At 46.7% G+C, this 17,231-nt stretch overlaps 1 protein-coding gene across 1 annotated transcript in view; it reads right to left on the bottom strand.

Annotated features, from left to right (window-relative positions):
- Window positions 1-227: 227 nt before the first annotated feature.
- Window positions 228-17,231, bottom strand: part of IGDCC4 (immunoglobulin superfamily, DCC subclass, member 4) — a 54,157-nt gene continuing 37,153 nt past the window's right edge. Inside the window, exons 12-20 of the mRNA XM_009995323.1 lie at window positions 13,135-13,242; window positions 12,192-12,375; window positions 11,392-11,519; window positions 10,867-11,037; window positions 10,254-10,391; window positions 9,664-9,769; window positions 8,434-8,668; window positions 2,537-2,701; window positions 228-758 (exon numbers count right to left, since the gene is read on the bottom strand). Coding sequence (XP_009993625.1) covers window positions 228-758; window positions 2,537-2,701; window positions 8,434-8,668; window positions 9,664-9,769; window positions 10,254-10,391; window positions 10,867-11,037; window positions 11,392-11,519; window positions 12,192-12,375; window positions 13,135-13,242 — 1,766 coding nt within the window. The remainder of the gene's footprint in view (window positions 759-2,536; window positions 2,702-8,433; window positions 8,669-9,663; window positions 9,770-10,253; window positions 10,392-10,866; window positions 11,038-11,391; window positions 11,520-12,191; window positions 12,376-13,134; window positions 13,243-17,231) is intronic.

Here is a 17,231-nt window from a genome sequence, read left to right as displayed (position 1 = left end):
CTGCTCCCAAAAAAACAGGTTACTGATCAGTTGCAGCAGGAAGAAGGTGGGCCCTTACCAAACGACCTACTGATCTCTTGAAGGTATGTACAGCTGGCAGGTCCAAACCCTGCTCTGGTGAGACACTGAGCCTTCCTGGCTCCTGCTGGGCTCAGTGAGTGGAGGCTATGCAGTACCTCACTAGTGCTTATAGCTCTCCCATGATCAAAATCAGATTAATTCACTCTTTAATGATTGTGGGCACATGCCATGTTCTCAGATGCTGAGGATGAACTGGTTAAACCAGAGTTACTGCAGAGAGGAGCCTCCTCCAGGGCTTGGGAAAGCGATTGGCACTTGACTGGCTGAACATCCCCCCTGCCTTCCTGGATGGAGTCTGAATCTCCACTTTCCACTGAATCCAAACTTTCCCCAGGCCTGTGGAAGCCATTGGTGAGCCCATGGATGTAGACAGCCTCTGTGTTATTGGTCTTTCTGTAGGTACACAACAGCTCATCCTGGGTCTCTATCTCAGAATGGCCCGTGCAGTCCACCAACACTTGGCCAGCATCCTGCTGGGTGCTGGGAGAGCTGGGAAGAGCCAGCTCTCCAGAGGGGAGCTCTTCAGGCTCCTGGTCCTCAGTTTCTGTCTCTTCACTCTCCAGGGTGTGCAGCTGGGAGTCATAGTCTCTGTCAGAGGCTGAAAAATCAGAATGGACAATAACCTCTGCTTCCACTTGGTGGAGGCTGGCTGGTGGGTGGCTTTTCTTTGCTTCACTCTATGATCAAACAGAGGAAAAATAAAAATAATAAAAAAAGAAGGTAAATTAAATTCAGGTAATTGAGGCTGTGACTCAACCAAGCACTGAAATGCATTTCTTTTTAATCCCAGAGAGTGCAATGGGATGTACACGTGCCTCTATTAAGCATTATCTTGATATGTTTCTCCAAACTGAAGTCTTAAGAAGCATCTCAAATCACCTCAGGATCATTATTCTGATTTTACATTTGGGAAAGCAAAGTCCCAAGGGAGTGATTTGCCCACAGTTTTCTTAGCAGGCTGGAGCCACCATTCCTCAAGCCTCTGTCAAAGACCACAATTTTTAAAACTCAACAGTCTGTTTCCATATTAATGGCCAGATTTCTAGGGGGCCACTAGAAAAGTGACTTCTGAGACTTCTCATTACATATACCCACAATTTGACACCAGGGCTCCCTTAATTTCCCTCATTTAATCTTGGCTACATATCACAAAATGCTTGTTACAGCTCTCATTGCCAAAGCTGGTGTAAATTCAAGCACTTAATTCAAAAAGAAAACTATTCATTCTCTGTGGTGTTTAAGCAGACTTCAGGCTACTGGTCTCCACAAATCTGGCTAACAAGTAGGTCATTCTCCTTATTATCATTCAATAATTTAACAGGCAAATTGGTTTGGAAGCTCACAAAGAGCTCTGCAGGCAATCAGGGCTCAGATTCTGGGCTGAGTGTGATTTAGTGGCAAGAAGACAATTCCGAGTCTGGAAGTGCTATCCCACGTGTAATTTCTGTTGAAGCCAACTTTGTGCATCATTTCCATATTTTAACACTTTTCTCCTTTTGCTGACAAACTCTGATGGGTAAGCTGTGCTGTAAATGGTGCCCTGTAATTGGGTTGTAAAATACTGTCTTCATCCACAATGTTAATTACATCCTGTGTATAATTGATTTTCACACTACTTTCTAGGAAGGAAACACAGGTAGTTACTTAGAAATATTTTCTGGGGAAGGGGGTGAATTTTTTAAAGCATTAACCTAAGAAATCTGGTCCAGAGTCAATCAGAGCAGGTGCCAGCTTGCTTTGCTTCTGACTGCAGCATAGACATCATGATGGTTGTACAGACTCTCCCAAAAATCACAGCGCTTATTTGTTCTAATGAAGCAAAACCAGAAATGGGATTTCCTCCTCATCTGTGCACTCACACAAAAAGTGCAGTAGAAATTGCTCTACCCTATCTGGAGGAGTTTAAATCAGCCCTTGATCTTTGACTCTTTTACAGGCAAAAATGCAATCCCTCTTGCAGGTGAGCACACTGCAGATCTTCATGACTGTGCTGAGCACTGCAGCTCCAAACTCCAACAGGCTGCTGGCAGCAGGGCCTCAGCAAAGGCTCAGGGCAGAGTGCTGGTGCCTACCTTCTGGTCCTCAGGAACCAGGTCTGCCACAACCCTGCTGGCAACCCAGCTGTCTGACCCCACTTCATCACTGAAAGAACAAGCCCACAGCACAGGCCCTCAAGGGCTGGATGGAGTCAAGACAGAAGATCAGGGGAGAGTTGAGGCTTTGAACAATTCTTGAAATAAACAAACAGCTTTTACTCAAACCTCATCAGCCTCACTGGTACACACTCATATAACCCCCCCCCAAAAAAAAATTAAAGCCCACGATCAGCCAACTAGAGGGAGCTCAGAAAAGAAAACACTTTCTCCTGCTCTGCAGAAAAACGGAAATGGGGAGCATAAATGGAAAAAAAATCACATCAGAATACACAAGTCAATAAACCACCAAAGACACCCACCATCACAGCATCATAAACCAGAGCTTGCAACAAAAGCTTCTGTCCCGCACTGGAAGGGAGCTTCAGTGATCCATTCACAGCACAGAGAGGCTCTTTTGTGATGGTGTCCCCATATCTAGCTATGCTGTTTGTCCAGGGCTGGTTAGCTGATTTATTCCATGAAGACTGCAAAAGAAAATTGGGAGGAGAAAAGATCCAATTATCACAGAAAGAGATTCTCATCTGCATAAACCTGAAATGAGGAGCAAAAGGCAATTTTGAGTAGGGGAAAATACCATGGTGTTAGAAGATACAAATTAAAAGCAGAGATCACTTCTAAAGGCATCAAAATAAAAATGTTTGCTAGGAGGGACTCACACAGTCACCCAATTACAACAAGCTCTATTGGTCTGTTACATGGTCTGGTGCAGAGCAAGTGGATAGAAGTTGCCAGATGGTTGACAACCAAAGTGGGCTCTCCACTGACTTGCAGAGTTTTAAGCCAACAGGGATATCATGGCACATGACATCACATAAAGCCCCACTGCTTGCAAAGCTGCAAACAACCCAGAGCAGAAGCTGGAAAAGAAGAGGGGTGGTGGCAACCTGGAGCAGAACCATCACAGCGTTTGCTCTGGCACAAGCAACATTCAGTAGCACGGAGACGGAGCTCACCTGTGTGCACTGCATGTCAGCTCCAGAAAGAGCTGGGGACAAAGCTCAACTGCTCTCTCCATGGTGCAGACAGACTTCCTGCTCTAAGCTAGGGCTTGGTTAAAGACTCTCCCAGTTCCCAACAACACAGAGGCCCAAAACCGGGGGCCTCATTTTTTGTATTTTTGTTGTTGTTTTTAATTTTTTTTTCAACAGACCACCAAGCAATTCTTAGCTCAGCTTAAAGTCCCCTGGGCAACCAGTGTTACCTTGTTTGTAGATCTAATTAAATTATATGGGCTGAACACAATTTGTTCTGGGTTCTCTCAGCTTCCCCTTGCAATAAACTGCTGAATGCACACCTCTGTGCATGGGAATGTGTGTCTTTAAGAGCTGAAGTTATTTAACAGCTCAGACTATTAGTTCACTGGCAAAAAAGTATGTCCTTTCCAGGTTTTGATTTTATTGAGCTGCCCTGCATTTACCTGAGCTCTGCCTTGCTCCAGACTCACATACATACATACACACCTACACACATGGGTGCTCACATTAAGGAAGGGAGCCACTTACCTCTGGGCTCATTTCATAGATATTACATGTTGCCTGGACAGAAGTGAGAGGCCAACCCAAGGCTGAAGTGAGCAGAAAATCCTGACCTGACATGACTGCGAGTGTGCACATGCACACAGAACACTGGTGGTGTGAGCACAATGGGCTGTGTAGGGTGAAGACACCCAGCACGTGGATCCAAACCCACTAACCACTTACTGCTGCCTGCCAGGCAGGAGAAACCTGCCTTCCTGCTCTGCAGACGTGGCTGCTACTTACACAGGCCAGATCTATTCCAACACCAGTCAACATAGCATGAGCCCAGCCGAGACAACAAGGAAATTTCTGACATCAGCCCGACCTTGTGTGAGTCATTTGACCTCCTTGTGCTTCAGTCCATCTGGTTGGAAATTAGGTAGAAATACACAACCAGATGTTGTATGTGAGCCAGGCATTCCTAAGTCAGCTATTTAGCAAGAATCAAATGCTACCTCGTGCTGTTGGTGCTGGCAGCAGGCACGTTACAGCCCTCACGTATGCACTGAAGAGCTGCCTGGGCCATTTCTGAGCACCCTCTGTCCAAAAGGGGTCAACACCTTGTGGGAGGCAGAGCAGTGTAACAGCCCAGCACCAACCCCCAGCCATAGGAGCTTTGCTGCTCCCTGAGGATGAATCCCCAAGAAAATAAGTAGTTAAGGGCCTCATTTATATGGCAGCACCCTGCAGTACAGGGATGTCCGAACCCAGCACTGTGGATATCAAGCATTTGCTAATTCAGAAGTGGATGCTGGAGGCAGTGTCTGTGCCATTTCTCTCTCTGCAATCCTCAAGAATATATTCTGAGCCAAGAGTATTCCCTAATTGCTCCCTTTCTAAGTGGACAATCACTAAGCTACACTTTAATAGCAAGAAATCAACAAAGCGATCACACACAGCTCACAATAAGGAGTAACACTCCGTGTGAGTAGTCAAGGAACGTGTTCAATTTGCTTCTGCTGCCATCTGAAAGGCTTTCTGCAGCTACATCACTGACTGATGGCTCCTGAGCCTCTTCCAAGGAACATACGTTACTGAGCAAATACTGCCTGGAAATTTCAGCACTGAACCTACACAAACACGCACACATGCAGACAAATGTGTGTCCTATTATAGGCGCTTCCACGCGTATTTGCCATCAGAAGGATCTGAGCATCATACACATACCCACACAGAGCAAACTTGAAAACCTTCTCACAGGCATCTTGTGAATACCAAAAAATGTGGAAAGAAACAGGCAATCCCCAATGGACCATCTGTTAGCAGGAATGTCAATCTGCCATGTTTACATAGGTTTTGATGACTCTGGGAACAGCCTGCTCAGCTCTGGCTGAAATTGGCTGCAACCAAGAACAAACTTGTTTTGTACCAGTTTGCAACTTTCAACAAACAGAAGAAACCATCAGCCACACAACATGGCCTATATCCCACATGTTGTTCAAGCACATTATGTCTGAAAGCGGGGAAAAAAACCACCCTCTTGGGGCTTAGTCTCTAAGTTAGGCAGTGGCAATTAACTCTAGGCCTTTTTTCATCACAGACCTGAAAACGTTTTTTGTGCCTGAAAGCTTCTCTGTTTTGTTTTTTTTGCAGTATCTTTTTGGTGTAATAAATGATATTTCTTTCTACTCAGGGGGAAGGGTAGGGAATGGCTGAAGACAAGGAAATGTTCTCTTGTTTTTTTCAATAGAGTAAGGAAGGCAAGGAGTGTCAGTCTAATACTAATTTAAAGAGGAGGAAATCCCTTTGTCAGCTCACTGCAAACACAAGAATGAAAAATAATAGAAACATCTTCCAACAAAAGGTGTTTCCATTACAGCTAAATCCCTATCAAAGCAAACAAGCCTTTTCATTTTAGCCTTTTAATAGAAACTCTGACTGGTAAAAATGTGCCTAGATCATGTTACCTTTTCAGTGACTAGTAACGATTTCATGCAAATATATGAGCTGAGAATGAACATGCAGGAAATGTTGATCTTGAAACCTTCCCTGTTTTATGAGGATGGTTATTTAAGCTAGCTTGAAATCCTATGTAAAACAAAGCTGGGGACATTTCAGATGTGCCAAGCTTTTAAGGGTGCCAGAGTGGAAAGCAAGAATTCATTGCTGAACAGCACCTCAGCAATGGGTGAGTGGGAAAGCTCCAGGTCATGCAAACATATAGGCACCCCTGTGCCTCCAGAAAAGATGCAGCATAACACAGACCTCTCCCCAGTCAGATAAAGGAGGGTCTCTGCTAGTTCTCAACTGTAGCACAGCTCTCACCAAAGACTTGTCAGAAAACTTCAGGACTTCTTTTCCACATAGATGAAATTTGACACAAAAATTACAAAGAACCCGGGTAGATAAAACTTCCCTGACGTGTTAGAGCTTTTGCTTTCCAAGTCACAAGGATGCTTCATGGGAAGTCCTCACAGGGAAGAGGCCCACAGGGAAGGAGCAGGGCAGCAAGCAAAGAAGGTTCCAGCTCACAAGAAGCACAACAGCAAACATTTTCAAGCCAAGATGCTTGGGTTTGGCTCCACTCAATGAAAAACTGAAGTCTTCCATAGAAAGCAGATGCTTTTTAACTTCTCTCCCACCCCTTAAATCACTTGGCCCAAAAACAGCAGTGACAGAGATGTCTGGAGCAGAGCCACTTTATCATCCTTAGTCCATCTGTCAGGAGAAACAGAGCTGCATCACCACAGCCTGTGCATTACGGTGTAATTCATAACATGGCTACCGAGGGCATTGGTCTAGGGGTCACTTGAGTGAGAGAGGAAAATCACTTGTCAGTGTATTTGCAAATCCTTGTGTGAGACCACTGGGAAACACTCAAGAAGGAAGGAAAAGGGCCCATTAAATGGCCGAGTGCACTCCTGCCTAATGGAGTTGTCAGCTGTCCACTGACCACCCAGCCAGGTAAAACCCCCATGCAGACATGTGGCCTCTTGGCAACTGCAGCACAAAGATGGTTTTGAGCCTTCTCAACCTGGATTACACACATCAGAGTACAGATGTGACAGGGCTCAGGGCTGGCTCAGGTGGCACGTCCAGCAGGAACTGGGCAGCCGAGGGAGCAGGGTGGGCTGTGCGGGAGCACATCTCCCTCCAGTGCCCACTCCCAGCAACAACAGCCTGTTGCTCCCGGCTGCCACTCGGAACTCTCCACACGCCAGGCCATCCAGTCCAGGCGGCATGGGTGACAACCCTGCTCTCCGGGGGACAAACATGCTCTCCAGGTGGCTTCGTGTGGCTGCTCCTCAATGATCCTTGCTTCCCTATCTGGATCCATAAAAAAAACAAGCTCTTTATTCTGCTGGCAAAAATCCTCAGTGAACTTAACTCTCGGTGGCCTTTCCCCTTCCGATTAGGGAGGCAGAGGCACTACAGCCACAATCATCTCTCACCTCAGAGCTCTGATCTCTGAACATCACCCTGCTGCCAGACACTGCCAGCTTCTGTGACAGACACTGGGTACCTCAAGCTGTCAGGCTGAGCCCTGAGAAGCCAGGCCTTGGCACTACCCTCTCCAGCCCATGCTCTGCACAAATGAACATCTTTGTGTAAACCTTTGCAGGCAGGATTGCTTCTTTGGAAGTGAGGTCTGGATTTGCTGCCCCCAGAAAGGCCTCCCAAGGGAGGCAACTTCCCCAGACCCTGACCTGTTCTCAGGGTAAGTCACCATCATGGAACACGTTTGTCCCTTATACAACAGAAAGGGCTGTAGGAAATGCCTCGTGCTCCTCAGCTTGGGTCCAGGGAGGCAGCTCCATTCCACCAAAACCCACAGATGCAGCTTGGCTACAAACCACCTCTCCTCATCTGAGCATGGATCTGCCACAGCACTTGGGGATGGCCAAGAGCACAGCTTCAGGACTATTAAAGCCAGCAGAAGATGCTGCATTTCCTAACGACCATACCCACATCACCTTTAGCAGCCAGGATGGGTCTGGTGGTCAGGAGGGATCCTGAACTCACCTTCCCTGGGGTGACACACAAACACACTGCTGAGATCCCATGCGCTCACAATGCATTTGTTTTACTGAACCTCCTAATTACTTTACATGCTCTCCCTGGGCTACAAAGAGAGACATAAACAGATTAACTAAATTAGGCCAATTAAAGGTTCCCTAATGGAATGAAATGTTTCAGGCAAGCTTGAGAGAGGAAACAGGCAGGGTAGAATGAAAGACAATGCAATGTCAGGCAAACCAACCAGGAAAGGAAAAGACTACTTCAAAAAATAAGGTTTATAAATTAAACAATTTCTTGTCTATCTCCAGGGGTGTTCCAGTGAACACACTGTTTCTGGATAAAGCTGCTTTTGCTGTAAGCAAGAGTATCCAGGAAGGCAGAGCATCTCCTCTGGACAACACACTTTCCCACACCATCTACATGCCACAGCAACCAGAACAGCGCAGCTTTCTGCGGCAGCATGTTTGGTAGCTGCTCCTCTGGGGATGAGGGGGTCACTGTCCCAGGAGATGGAAAGGGGTGGTAGGTGGCACAGGGATCCCAAACTTGGATCTGGCAGCCAAGACTCAGCCAGTTAGTTTTACAGAGAGGGAAATGCATGGCTGCCCAGAGCACCTTGCACAGCCAGGACAGGATCAGGCCCTGCTCCCCCATCAGTGACACACCAAAGGCTCTGGGCCTAGCATGGGAGCCCAGTCACCACATGCATGGGTCCTTACCTTCCTCTTCCCATGGACAATGTCCTTAGGGAGGTTCGTGTGGATGAGGCTGTGCACTTCCGTCAGTTCTGTGATGTCCCCCAGGGGCACAGGTGCATCCTCTGGGAGTGGGGACATGAGGGACTCTAGCTCATGTGAGTCCAAGGTGGCACTGGGAGCTGCCATCCCTTGCCTGCTCCGGTGGTAGTAGGTGTGGTTGCCAGCTGCCTGGGAATCTAGACCCGGCAGGGCCTCCCTGCATGAAAACAAGCAAGAGTTGACATCTCTCATGAGTTTCTTTCTCCTCTGTCCCAAACAGTCATGGACTGCCAAATAAAGTGATCCCCTGCAGGCCACTCAGCCCGTGCTTGTGGAAATGACCACGCTCAAGGCTCTGCTGCTCCTGAGTAAGGGGACCCTCTATTCACATCCTGCTGCAAAAGCTTTTACTGCAGCAGCCTCTTCCCATACACATCTCTTTGCCACTTTCACCAATCCTTAAGCTCAAACCAAGCATAATCCTGGATGCCAAGCTCTCCTCTCACTACTGGAACACACGGGCAGCAGACAACACAAGTCCCATCTCTAAAGCAAGTGCTCTCTAACCCCAGCCTCTGGGGAAGTATGTCACTTCTGTTAGCTCTGCTTTACAGGTAAAAGTTGAAACAGGACAGAAAAGTTTGATGTCCACATTAGGACAAGACTTCAGGAGTTGCTTGTTCCTGGTCTCAAGATCTGCTGCCAGCTCAAAGCTTTTCTCAGCAACTCAGCTGGTTTCCAGTCATGGTCTTTCCAAATGCCTGTGGCTGGACTCAGATACCTGGGACAGCAGGGGGCTTTGGGCTGAGTCCAAGCCTCCTTAAACCAGCCAGTCACTTGGAAATCTTTCATCGTTTTCCCAACTGGAAGTTAACAAACCCTTCCCAAACACCCTTAGAGTTGTCCAACCTCAGAAGCAAAACACTGCTCACACAGAGACAGTTTCTTCCTCTTGTTTTGTTTTTTTTTCCTTTGTCTGAAAAAAACACCTATTAGTTGAACAATGCAGATTAAAGAGAAACCAATAAGAAAATAAATCAGTGAAAAGATTATACTGCATATGCTCCTTAGCCAGGTAGCACTCCTAAGACTCAGTCTGATGTCAGGCACTGCATCCTAACCAGACCAGCTGAATATGGGGAAGCAGCTCAGGGGATTTTGTCTCCTTCGTCCTCAGCCTCCTTTCCCTCCAGAAAGAGGAGGGACCCTTACCTCTGCTTGCTGCTCCGGAAGCTGGCACACATGCAGAAGAGTATGCAGAGCAGCCCCAGGCAGACTCCCACGATTATTCCCGTGACAGAGTGGATATCCAGAACATCTAGTAGAGGAAGGACAGATCCATCATTTCAGCTGCTAGCAGGGAGAAGGTACAAAGTGTCTAATGTTCAGAGAAGCAACTGCATCTCTAAAACTAACAGGTGATGCCTCTATACACAGGAAGAAGATCACTTGGCAGTGACAATTTTTAGAGCAGCTTAAAGCAAACTGGCATCTGTGCACATTCATTAATTTCATGGTACACAGGGCAAATGGGAAGGCAGCTGGATGCAGGGTCCATGTGCCTTCCCATGGGAGCTGGAACGGGCAGGAGAGATGAAGTTCTGTGGGATGGGTTCTGGAGCTGGCTAAAGCCTATGGAGCTGCACATCTGAGGACTTTGCCATGACCCTCTTAACTGGCCCACACACAGTCAGATCTCACAGCAGGCACAAGGACATCAGGCAATGGCTTGACCAGAAATGCTACTGCTGACAAATTGGGGTCTTCAGCTTCCTGCACCAGGAGAAAGAGGCAATTCATACCAGACAACTTCTCCCGGAGGGTGTGCACATCCTTCACGTTGGAATAGGGACCAGATCCCACGACTGTCTTGGCTCCCATCTTGAAGAAGTATCTGGTATCACTTTCCAGGCCATGCACTTCAGTGCTGAAGATATTTCCTGATCAAAAGCAAGTCAAATGAGATTGAACATGTGCAGTTCCAAGAGTATTCAAAGGCTTCAGCACAGCAGCAGTGGAATTCTGTTGGACCCTCAGAAGTGAGGGATTTTGTTTCATGAGCTCCAAGAGGTAATTCATCTACCTCTTGGTATTAAAGAACTTGCTGCTTAAGTAGTTGATAATACAGAATGCACGTGGTGTTGCTGGCATACGTTCTCCTAGGAATTAGTGGCTGCCAGCTTGTATCTGCAGGATGTTTGGATGATAATGGCTCTTTCAGCCCTAGACATGTATGATTTTATGTTTCCTAGTAGTCATGTCCCTGGACTCTCCTACATGACCAGAACCAAAGCCCAGGGTATGCTCAAATAAAGCTGGCAGCAGGACTGACCAATCATTGCTTCATGGACAAGGAGGAAGGCAGGAAGACAAGGAGGACGTGGTGGGGTACTACAGTACCTGGAGGAGGCTCACCTTCTCGTGTCAGCAAGGTCCACATGTCATCAGGCTGCGTGTGGTTGGCATTGTACAGGATGAGGTACTCCACAATGATGCCGTTGGGCTCAGAAGGGGGGCACCAGTGCACCTGGACTGCATAGGGGTTGAGCGGGTGCAGCCGCAGGTCAGATGGAGGAGTTGAAGGACCTGGCAGAGAAGAGGAGGAGAGCGTTCAACCTCCAAAGTCCATCACTGCTGCTCTGTGAAGCTGAACAGCTATCCCTGACAAGTAGGATTTCTCTGAAGTCCCAAGGAAATCCCACAGTAACAATAATTGTTGCCTTCGTTCTCTTGACATGCCTCTCTCTGTTCTCAAAGGCAGCACTCATGCGATGGGCTTGGGAAAGCCACCAGGATGCTTAGTGGCTCTTAGCCTTTTAGCTACTCCGAGACACCAGAGTCTGGAGGTGATCCAAGATCACCACATCTCTCAGAAGCACACTGGGAGAGATTTGAGAGAGATTCAGGAAAAATCAGGCTTCAATTCCCATAAATACTCACGGTCAGGAAGGGTGACCCGCTCCACCACACTGCCGAAGGGCCCATCGATGCCAACACCATTGGACTGCACAGCAAACTCATACCTGGTGTAGGGCTTCAACCCACTAATGAGAATGTCTTCGTCCGAGCTGGCAAAAAAGGACACACTCACAGGGCCATGAACACTAGATGGTTCCCCCACCCACTGCCACCTTGGCACCTTACCAGGAGCACTGTAAGAGACCATACTAATTCCTACAGTATTTGATTTTTCATATGAAGCTTCATCTCCTGCACTCATGTGCATGCAAGAGAACTCAGCTCCCAGTTACAGAGCAAAGTCAGTTCTCAGCCTCCAGGACCATTTCTGAGGTGCTTGCACAGAAAATCTTGAAAACACAGCCTGGTTATAGGCTGAAAACCTGCATAGGAATTCAGATTTAAAATACAACCCCAAGTTATTTTAAGTGCTTAAATCTAGCAATTTCTAAACCAAACTTATGAGGACCATCCCACAAATCATTAATGCCTTGAGGCTAGCCATAAATGGACCCGGCTATGTTATTATCAGGGAAACCAGCATGTAAGGCCCATATAGAGCAGAAAAGATGCAGAGACCAGCCAGTAAATGACCCCTTGGTATTCAAGTCATAAACAAGTCCCAGTGCCACATTTCAGCAGTCCTGAATGTATCTGCAGCCAAGGCAGATGTTTCCAGCACGTGAAACACCCAGGAATTTTGCTCAGTACTGCAACTTCCATGCAGGTTCCTCCTGTCCTGACCAATACCTGGCAGATGAACCCTTAGCATCCCTCTTTACCTTGTGTAGTACGTAACAAGAGAGGCGTTTTTCAGGCCCCAGGGGCTGAAGCGCACGGTGTAGTTGACAATTTTGACTGTAGTGAAGTCAGGTTTCTTCCACCTGAGCCATATGGAAGTTGAGCTGTTGGACTCTGCATAGACTTGGACTGGAGGCAGCGGAGGACCCTTCTGCACAGGGGGGTCTGTGGTGCAAAACAAAAAGAGAAAAGAGATGTGGAGACATACCTGACAGTAAAGAAAGGGACAGCCACCATGGACACAGAAAACAAGGAACACAGCAGGCCAAGGTTGGGAAGCCTGCACCAACGTGGTTTCCCCCAGAGTAAGCCCAGCTTAACCTTTCTGTGCATGCAGCAGTCCATGCTTTTTCTCTCATGTGGGACAGATCACAATGAGGATCTACACACCAAGGTGGTGTGGTACTACTGTGGAGCGCAGGAGGTCAGATCATAGCTGCCCACCTGACAGGCCCACACCAGGTAAGGAGGAGCCCAGATTGTTCACTACCCCACAGCAGACTGGTAGAGCTGAGAATGGAACCTACGTCTCCAGAGCTTTTACTTTTTACTTTTACTGCAAAGACCCTGGCATGGCTACTTCACATTTGAAATCCTTACAACAGAAGAGATTAAGCCCAGGTTATTTGGCATTTCCAAGACCACCTCCAAGCCACTAATGGGGCCAGAGAGAACATGGTGAGGCGAATCCATATCCAATACAAGAATAATCCTAATGAGAAGGGGGACATTTTGCTCCTTTCTTGCTTTCCCAAGATAACTCCTCCAACACAATTTGCAATGGGAGTTTCCTTATATTGGGACCTTCTCAGTTTCTGTATCATCCTTCTTCAAATTCATCTTTAGTAACTTAGACTTCCACCCTTCCTTTGAAGCCACATGCGAAGCAGAAGAGACAGACAACAAATGAAGGGCATTCCTCACCTACTGCTGCTGCAGGTGCCTTTTCTGTTTTGCCCTTCCACACAGCTGCATAACCATCTTCATGCTTATTGAAAGCCACCAGCTTCACCTCATAGAGCTTCCCAGGAGCTGGAAAAATCAATCAGGGTTTGTCTCGGGTTATTTTGGTTACCAAACCTCCCCAGTTAGACATGTTTTCTTTGATCTGACCAGCTTTTTTTTTTTTTTTTTACCATCTAAGAAAGCAACTTCATCAGAGTTGTATTTGCTAAAATACATCACAGAGCCTCACTTCCACCTACAGGCTTTCCACATTTCCAGCAGTTTCACAGCTGGTGCATGTAACATCACAGCTACTCTCTAGTTCTCCCCTCACTTTTTACAGAAACTTTGAGCAGCAGATAGACTTGCCCCAACCACCAGGGGTTAACCAGCATCATGGCCTGTAGCCCATCATCTCAGGATGTCCTGATCTTTCTACCTTGCAAATCACCAAAGAAACCTATTACTCTTCTCTCTTCCCCATGAAGTGGATACACTGTGTGTTCCTGAGGAGTGAGGACATCCTCTCCTCTCCAAAATGCACCTCCTGTTTCTAAAGTCCTTTTTGATTTATTCACTGCCTGAGGATCCTCCTTCCAACAAGTCCTCACATGCCCTATTAAGTCACCAGAAGCTTTTGTTATATGGTGATTAGTTGGCCTCCACAGCAGAGCTTCAAGAACTGCAGTTAGAAAAGCATCAGCTCACACAAAACCCACAGCAGAAACCTGAGGATCCTCATTACACACCCTTCCCATCAGACAACCATGCACCCCACAAGGGACATCACACATGGACTCAAGTTGAGCTGCAGGACAGGGTGCTCTGTCTCCACGTACTGCTGCCCTGGTCCAAAACTCACTTCCCTCTTTTCTTAGGTCTTTCATCAGCTGAAATACTCCTTTGCTGTGTAACATCTGAGGGTTTTATAAATTGAGTTGTTTAATTGAAGAAACAACTTGGGAGATACAAAGTTCCCAAGTAAGACATTTGACAGCTTCTCCCCTCAGCAGCTGGCCCATTCAGAAGCTCCGCAAGAGCAGTCCAGACTGTCTTTGGTTGCCTTGGCTGCAGCACATTGATGAAGTTTGTTAATTTGGGATGTGCCTGTTCATTCCCTGCCCTAATAGATCACTGCTTGCTTTGCCAGACAACGTAACCAGAATAAAACCTTTCTTATTGATGCCAATTTTATTATTACTGCACTGATTATGCTCCCAGAGGCTAATGGTACCAATTACTAAAGGCTTTCTCTGCTCCACAACACATGCTCGCGCTCAGAATATAAAAACAGTTGAGCCACATTTTTCTCCCTGAAAGAATCCCAAAAGCAAACAGAGTTTTGTCTGCCTCCAAGGCAGCCTGATCTGCATTTCCACACTCACCAACACACAGGCAAACATTTCCAACCCACACAAGGGGGATGAGACCAAAGGGCACTCAACTTCTCAACAGCTGAGGCCACGAGCCCGGAGGAACAATGCGCCTCCCAGCCCGTCTGGCCAGCACACACACCCCTCCTCCTGCCTCTACACTTGGCTGAGCTTCACTGGGACACCAGCTCATCGTGTATGATGTGATCCGAAATGATGGGGAAGAATTCACATATGTGATGCAGCTGTGGGTGGAAAATGAAGTGAAGGAAAGGGCAAGTCCCTCCATCTCCATCCTTGGGTAGGATCGATACAGCAGCCACTCACACGTGAAGGCAGAGGAGCTCTGCTACAAGATCAAGCAATTCACATTTTGAAAATAGGGTTATTTTGGATTTCTCAGTCAGATGCTTGGCTTCAATTTTTATACACAGGCCCAGATGTTCAAGCTCTTAGAACATGCAGACATAAAGCTCTATCAAGCTGTCAAGAAGCTAGTAGGCAGCCTGAAAACAGATGTATTTCACCGCATTCCATTATACGTTAAATATAAGCAGAATAATCTAGTCCTGATCATTTCAAATCACTAATCTGGATGGCTGTGTAATATATCCAACATGCTAAATATGTTGTTTCATTCAGTCTTTCAAGGTGTTCATATTGGCCAGGTGCCATATGCCAGACTTTAAGTGGGAAAATACCCTGATCTCCAGGGAGTCACTCCTAGAGAAATGCAATCTTCCTTCATGGGAATGTGGAAGACAAAACCAGATCCTTACCATTTATTTTCATGTAAATTATGGCCCTGGTAGCTGCACACCATTACAGAGACTAGCTGCTAGAACACTGATGGAAATCAATGAGAATTTCTCAGGGAAAAGTCTTCCTAGTGATTCAGAAGAGCTTCTTTTTGATTTTGTGGGCTCTTGAAATTGCTGTATTTTTATGTGCCCACCTGTCTCACAGGACTTCAGCATATACTTCTCAGACAAGATATAAGGTGTGACATTAGTGATATCACTCCAAAGAGAAAAGGTTTGCTCCAGAGGTTATCACAAGCATGGGAGAAGTCTTCCATAATTTCAGACATCTCAAATGGAGAGAGCAGAGTCATTACCGGGGGAATAACCAAGAAGCCCAATGTTTGGGGTAAGGCAAACAACTAAGAAGTCCTGACACCATCTCAAACAGGCTTCCTAGAGATGTGATCAATGCCCCAAGACTGTCAGTGTTCAACAGGCACTTGGAAAACACCTTAAGAATTTGCTTTAACTTTTGGTTAGCCCTGCAGTGGTCAGGCAGTTGGATCATTCTAAGTCCCTTCCAACTGAAATATTCTCTTCTATGCAAACAAAGCACATTGTACTGTACTCTGTTGTATTGTACTCTATTCTATTCTTCTCTCTTCAAGCTCTCGACCCAATTTGTAGTTTCAGCTCCTTTTCAACAGCGCACCTGCCTGTGCAAATCTCACTGTCCCACCAGCCAGCACCACTCCCCACATGCAGCCCCGCTCACCCTGGCATCAAGAAATATTCCCAAGGGACTATGCTAGGTATTTTGTTTTCTTTGTTTCTACAGAAGGATTTCAGGAGACGTTTCCACTGCTGACCTTCCCAAGTAGACAGCCACAAGCAGGGAAATCTCCCCCCAGGGATTCCCCATCAGCCAATGTGCAGCCCAAAGATCAAGTCAGGGCTGCCAACCTTTCCTGAGACTGCTTCCCACTCTGCCTACAAGACCCCTAAAGCAGAAGGAAGTACCAGAGCAGGGTAGCTCCCTGCCATAAAACCCTGTACTTGCCTGCACATGTGCAAGAGCTTGTCATTCAACAGCATGAGAAAAGAGAACATCCACGGCTAGAAGAAATCTGAGCTGCTCTTCCTGACACAGTGACAGCAGAGACACAACCACCAAACCATAAGGAAACCATTAGGGCTTGACGGATGCCCAAATTCAAGGAAGTAATTACAGAAGAACAAGCAGCCTTCTCAGCATCATTGTGCCAGAGCATTTGGAAGCAATTCAGCCTGCTCCTGCATCTTTCTGCTAACGGACCTGCCAGTGGTTGGTGCAGCACATGATGTTCACATGTGGTTTCTTCAGTGCCATAATTACATACCAAAATTCTTCAGAGAAACTCATAACTGTTAACATCCTCTCAGTGGCAGAATGGCTGCAAAATGGCTGGAAACCTACTTAGTGATGACACAGCTTGTCTTTCCAGGTGGTGCAGCCTGACCTTTACACCATGCATAATGGATATGCTCGATGTGTAAGGTGAACCAGCACGAGGAACACTCGCTCCGTAGGCTCAGCTCACTGGGCAGTAACAGGGATGAAGAACATGAAGCAGAGGATGGGAGAACTCTAGGAAGCAAGGATGCATCTGCCACAACTCCCTCTCCTCTTTCTCCATCCTGTATTGATGGGCAAATCCACTAATTACTACAATCAGATGTTAGAAACAGAATTTCCTATTGGAAACTCCAAGCACAGCTAGCCAGGCAAGAAGATCTGACTGTGCTGCAGACCAGTTCTACTGCCATGGACACTAAAGTCTTCTAACCCTTTTCCCTTAGGGGAGATGGAAAATACTGACCCAAACGTAGCACACAGTGAATTAAACCATCTCTGCATTTTAATAGAGAGAGATTTCAAATAACATTTGATTATTGAGTTTCTTAGAAATACACAGGGAAA

The sequence above is a fragment of the Chaetura pelagica genome, unplaced genomic scaffold (genome assembly GCF_000747805.2).
Source record: "Chaetura pelagica isolate M959 unplaced genomic scaffold, ChaPel_1.0 scaffold453, whole genome shotgun sequence".
NCBI classification, from domain to species: Eukaryota; Metazoa; Chordata; class Aves; order Apodiformes; family Apodidae; genus Chaetura; species Chaetura pelagica.
The sequence above is the reverse complement of the archived record's forward strand: the minus strand, read 5'-3'. Positions and strand labels throughout refer to the sequence as shown.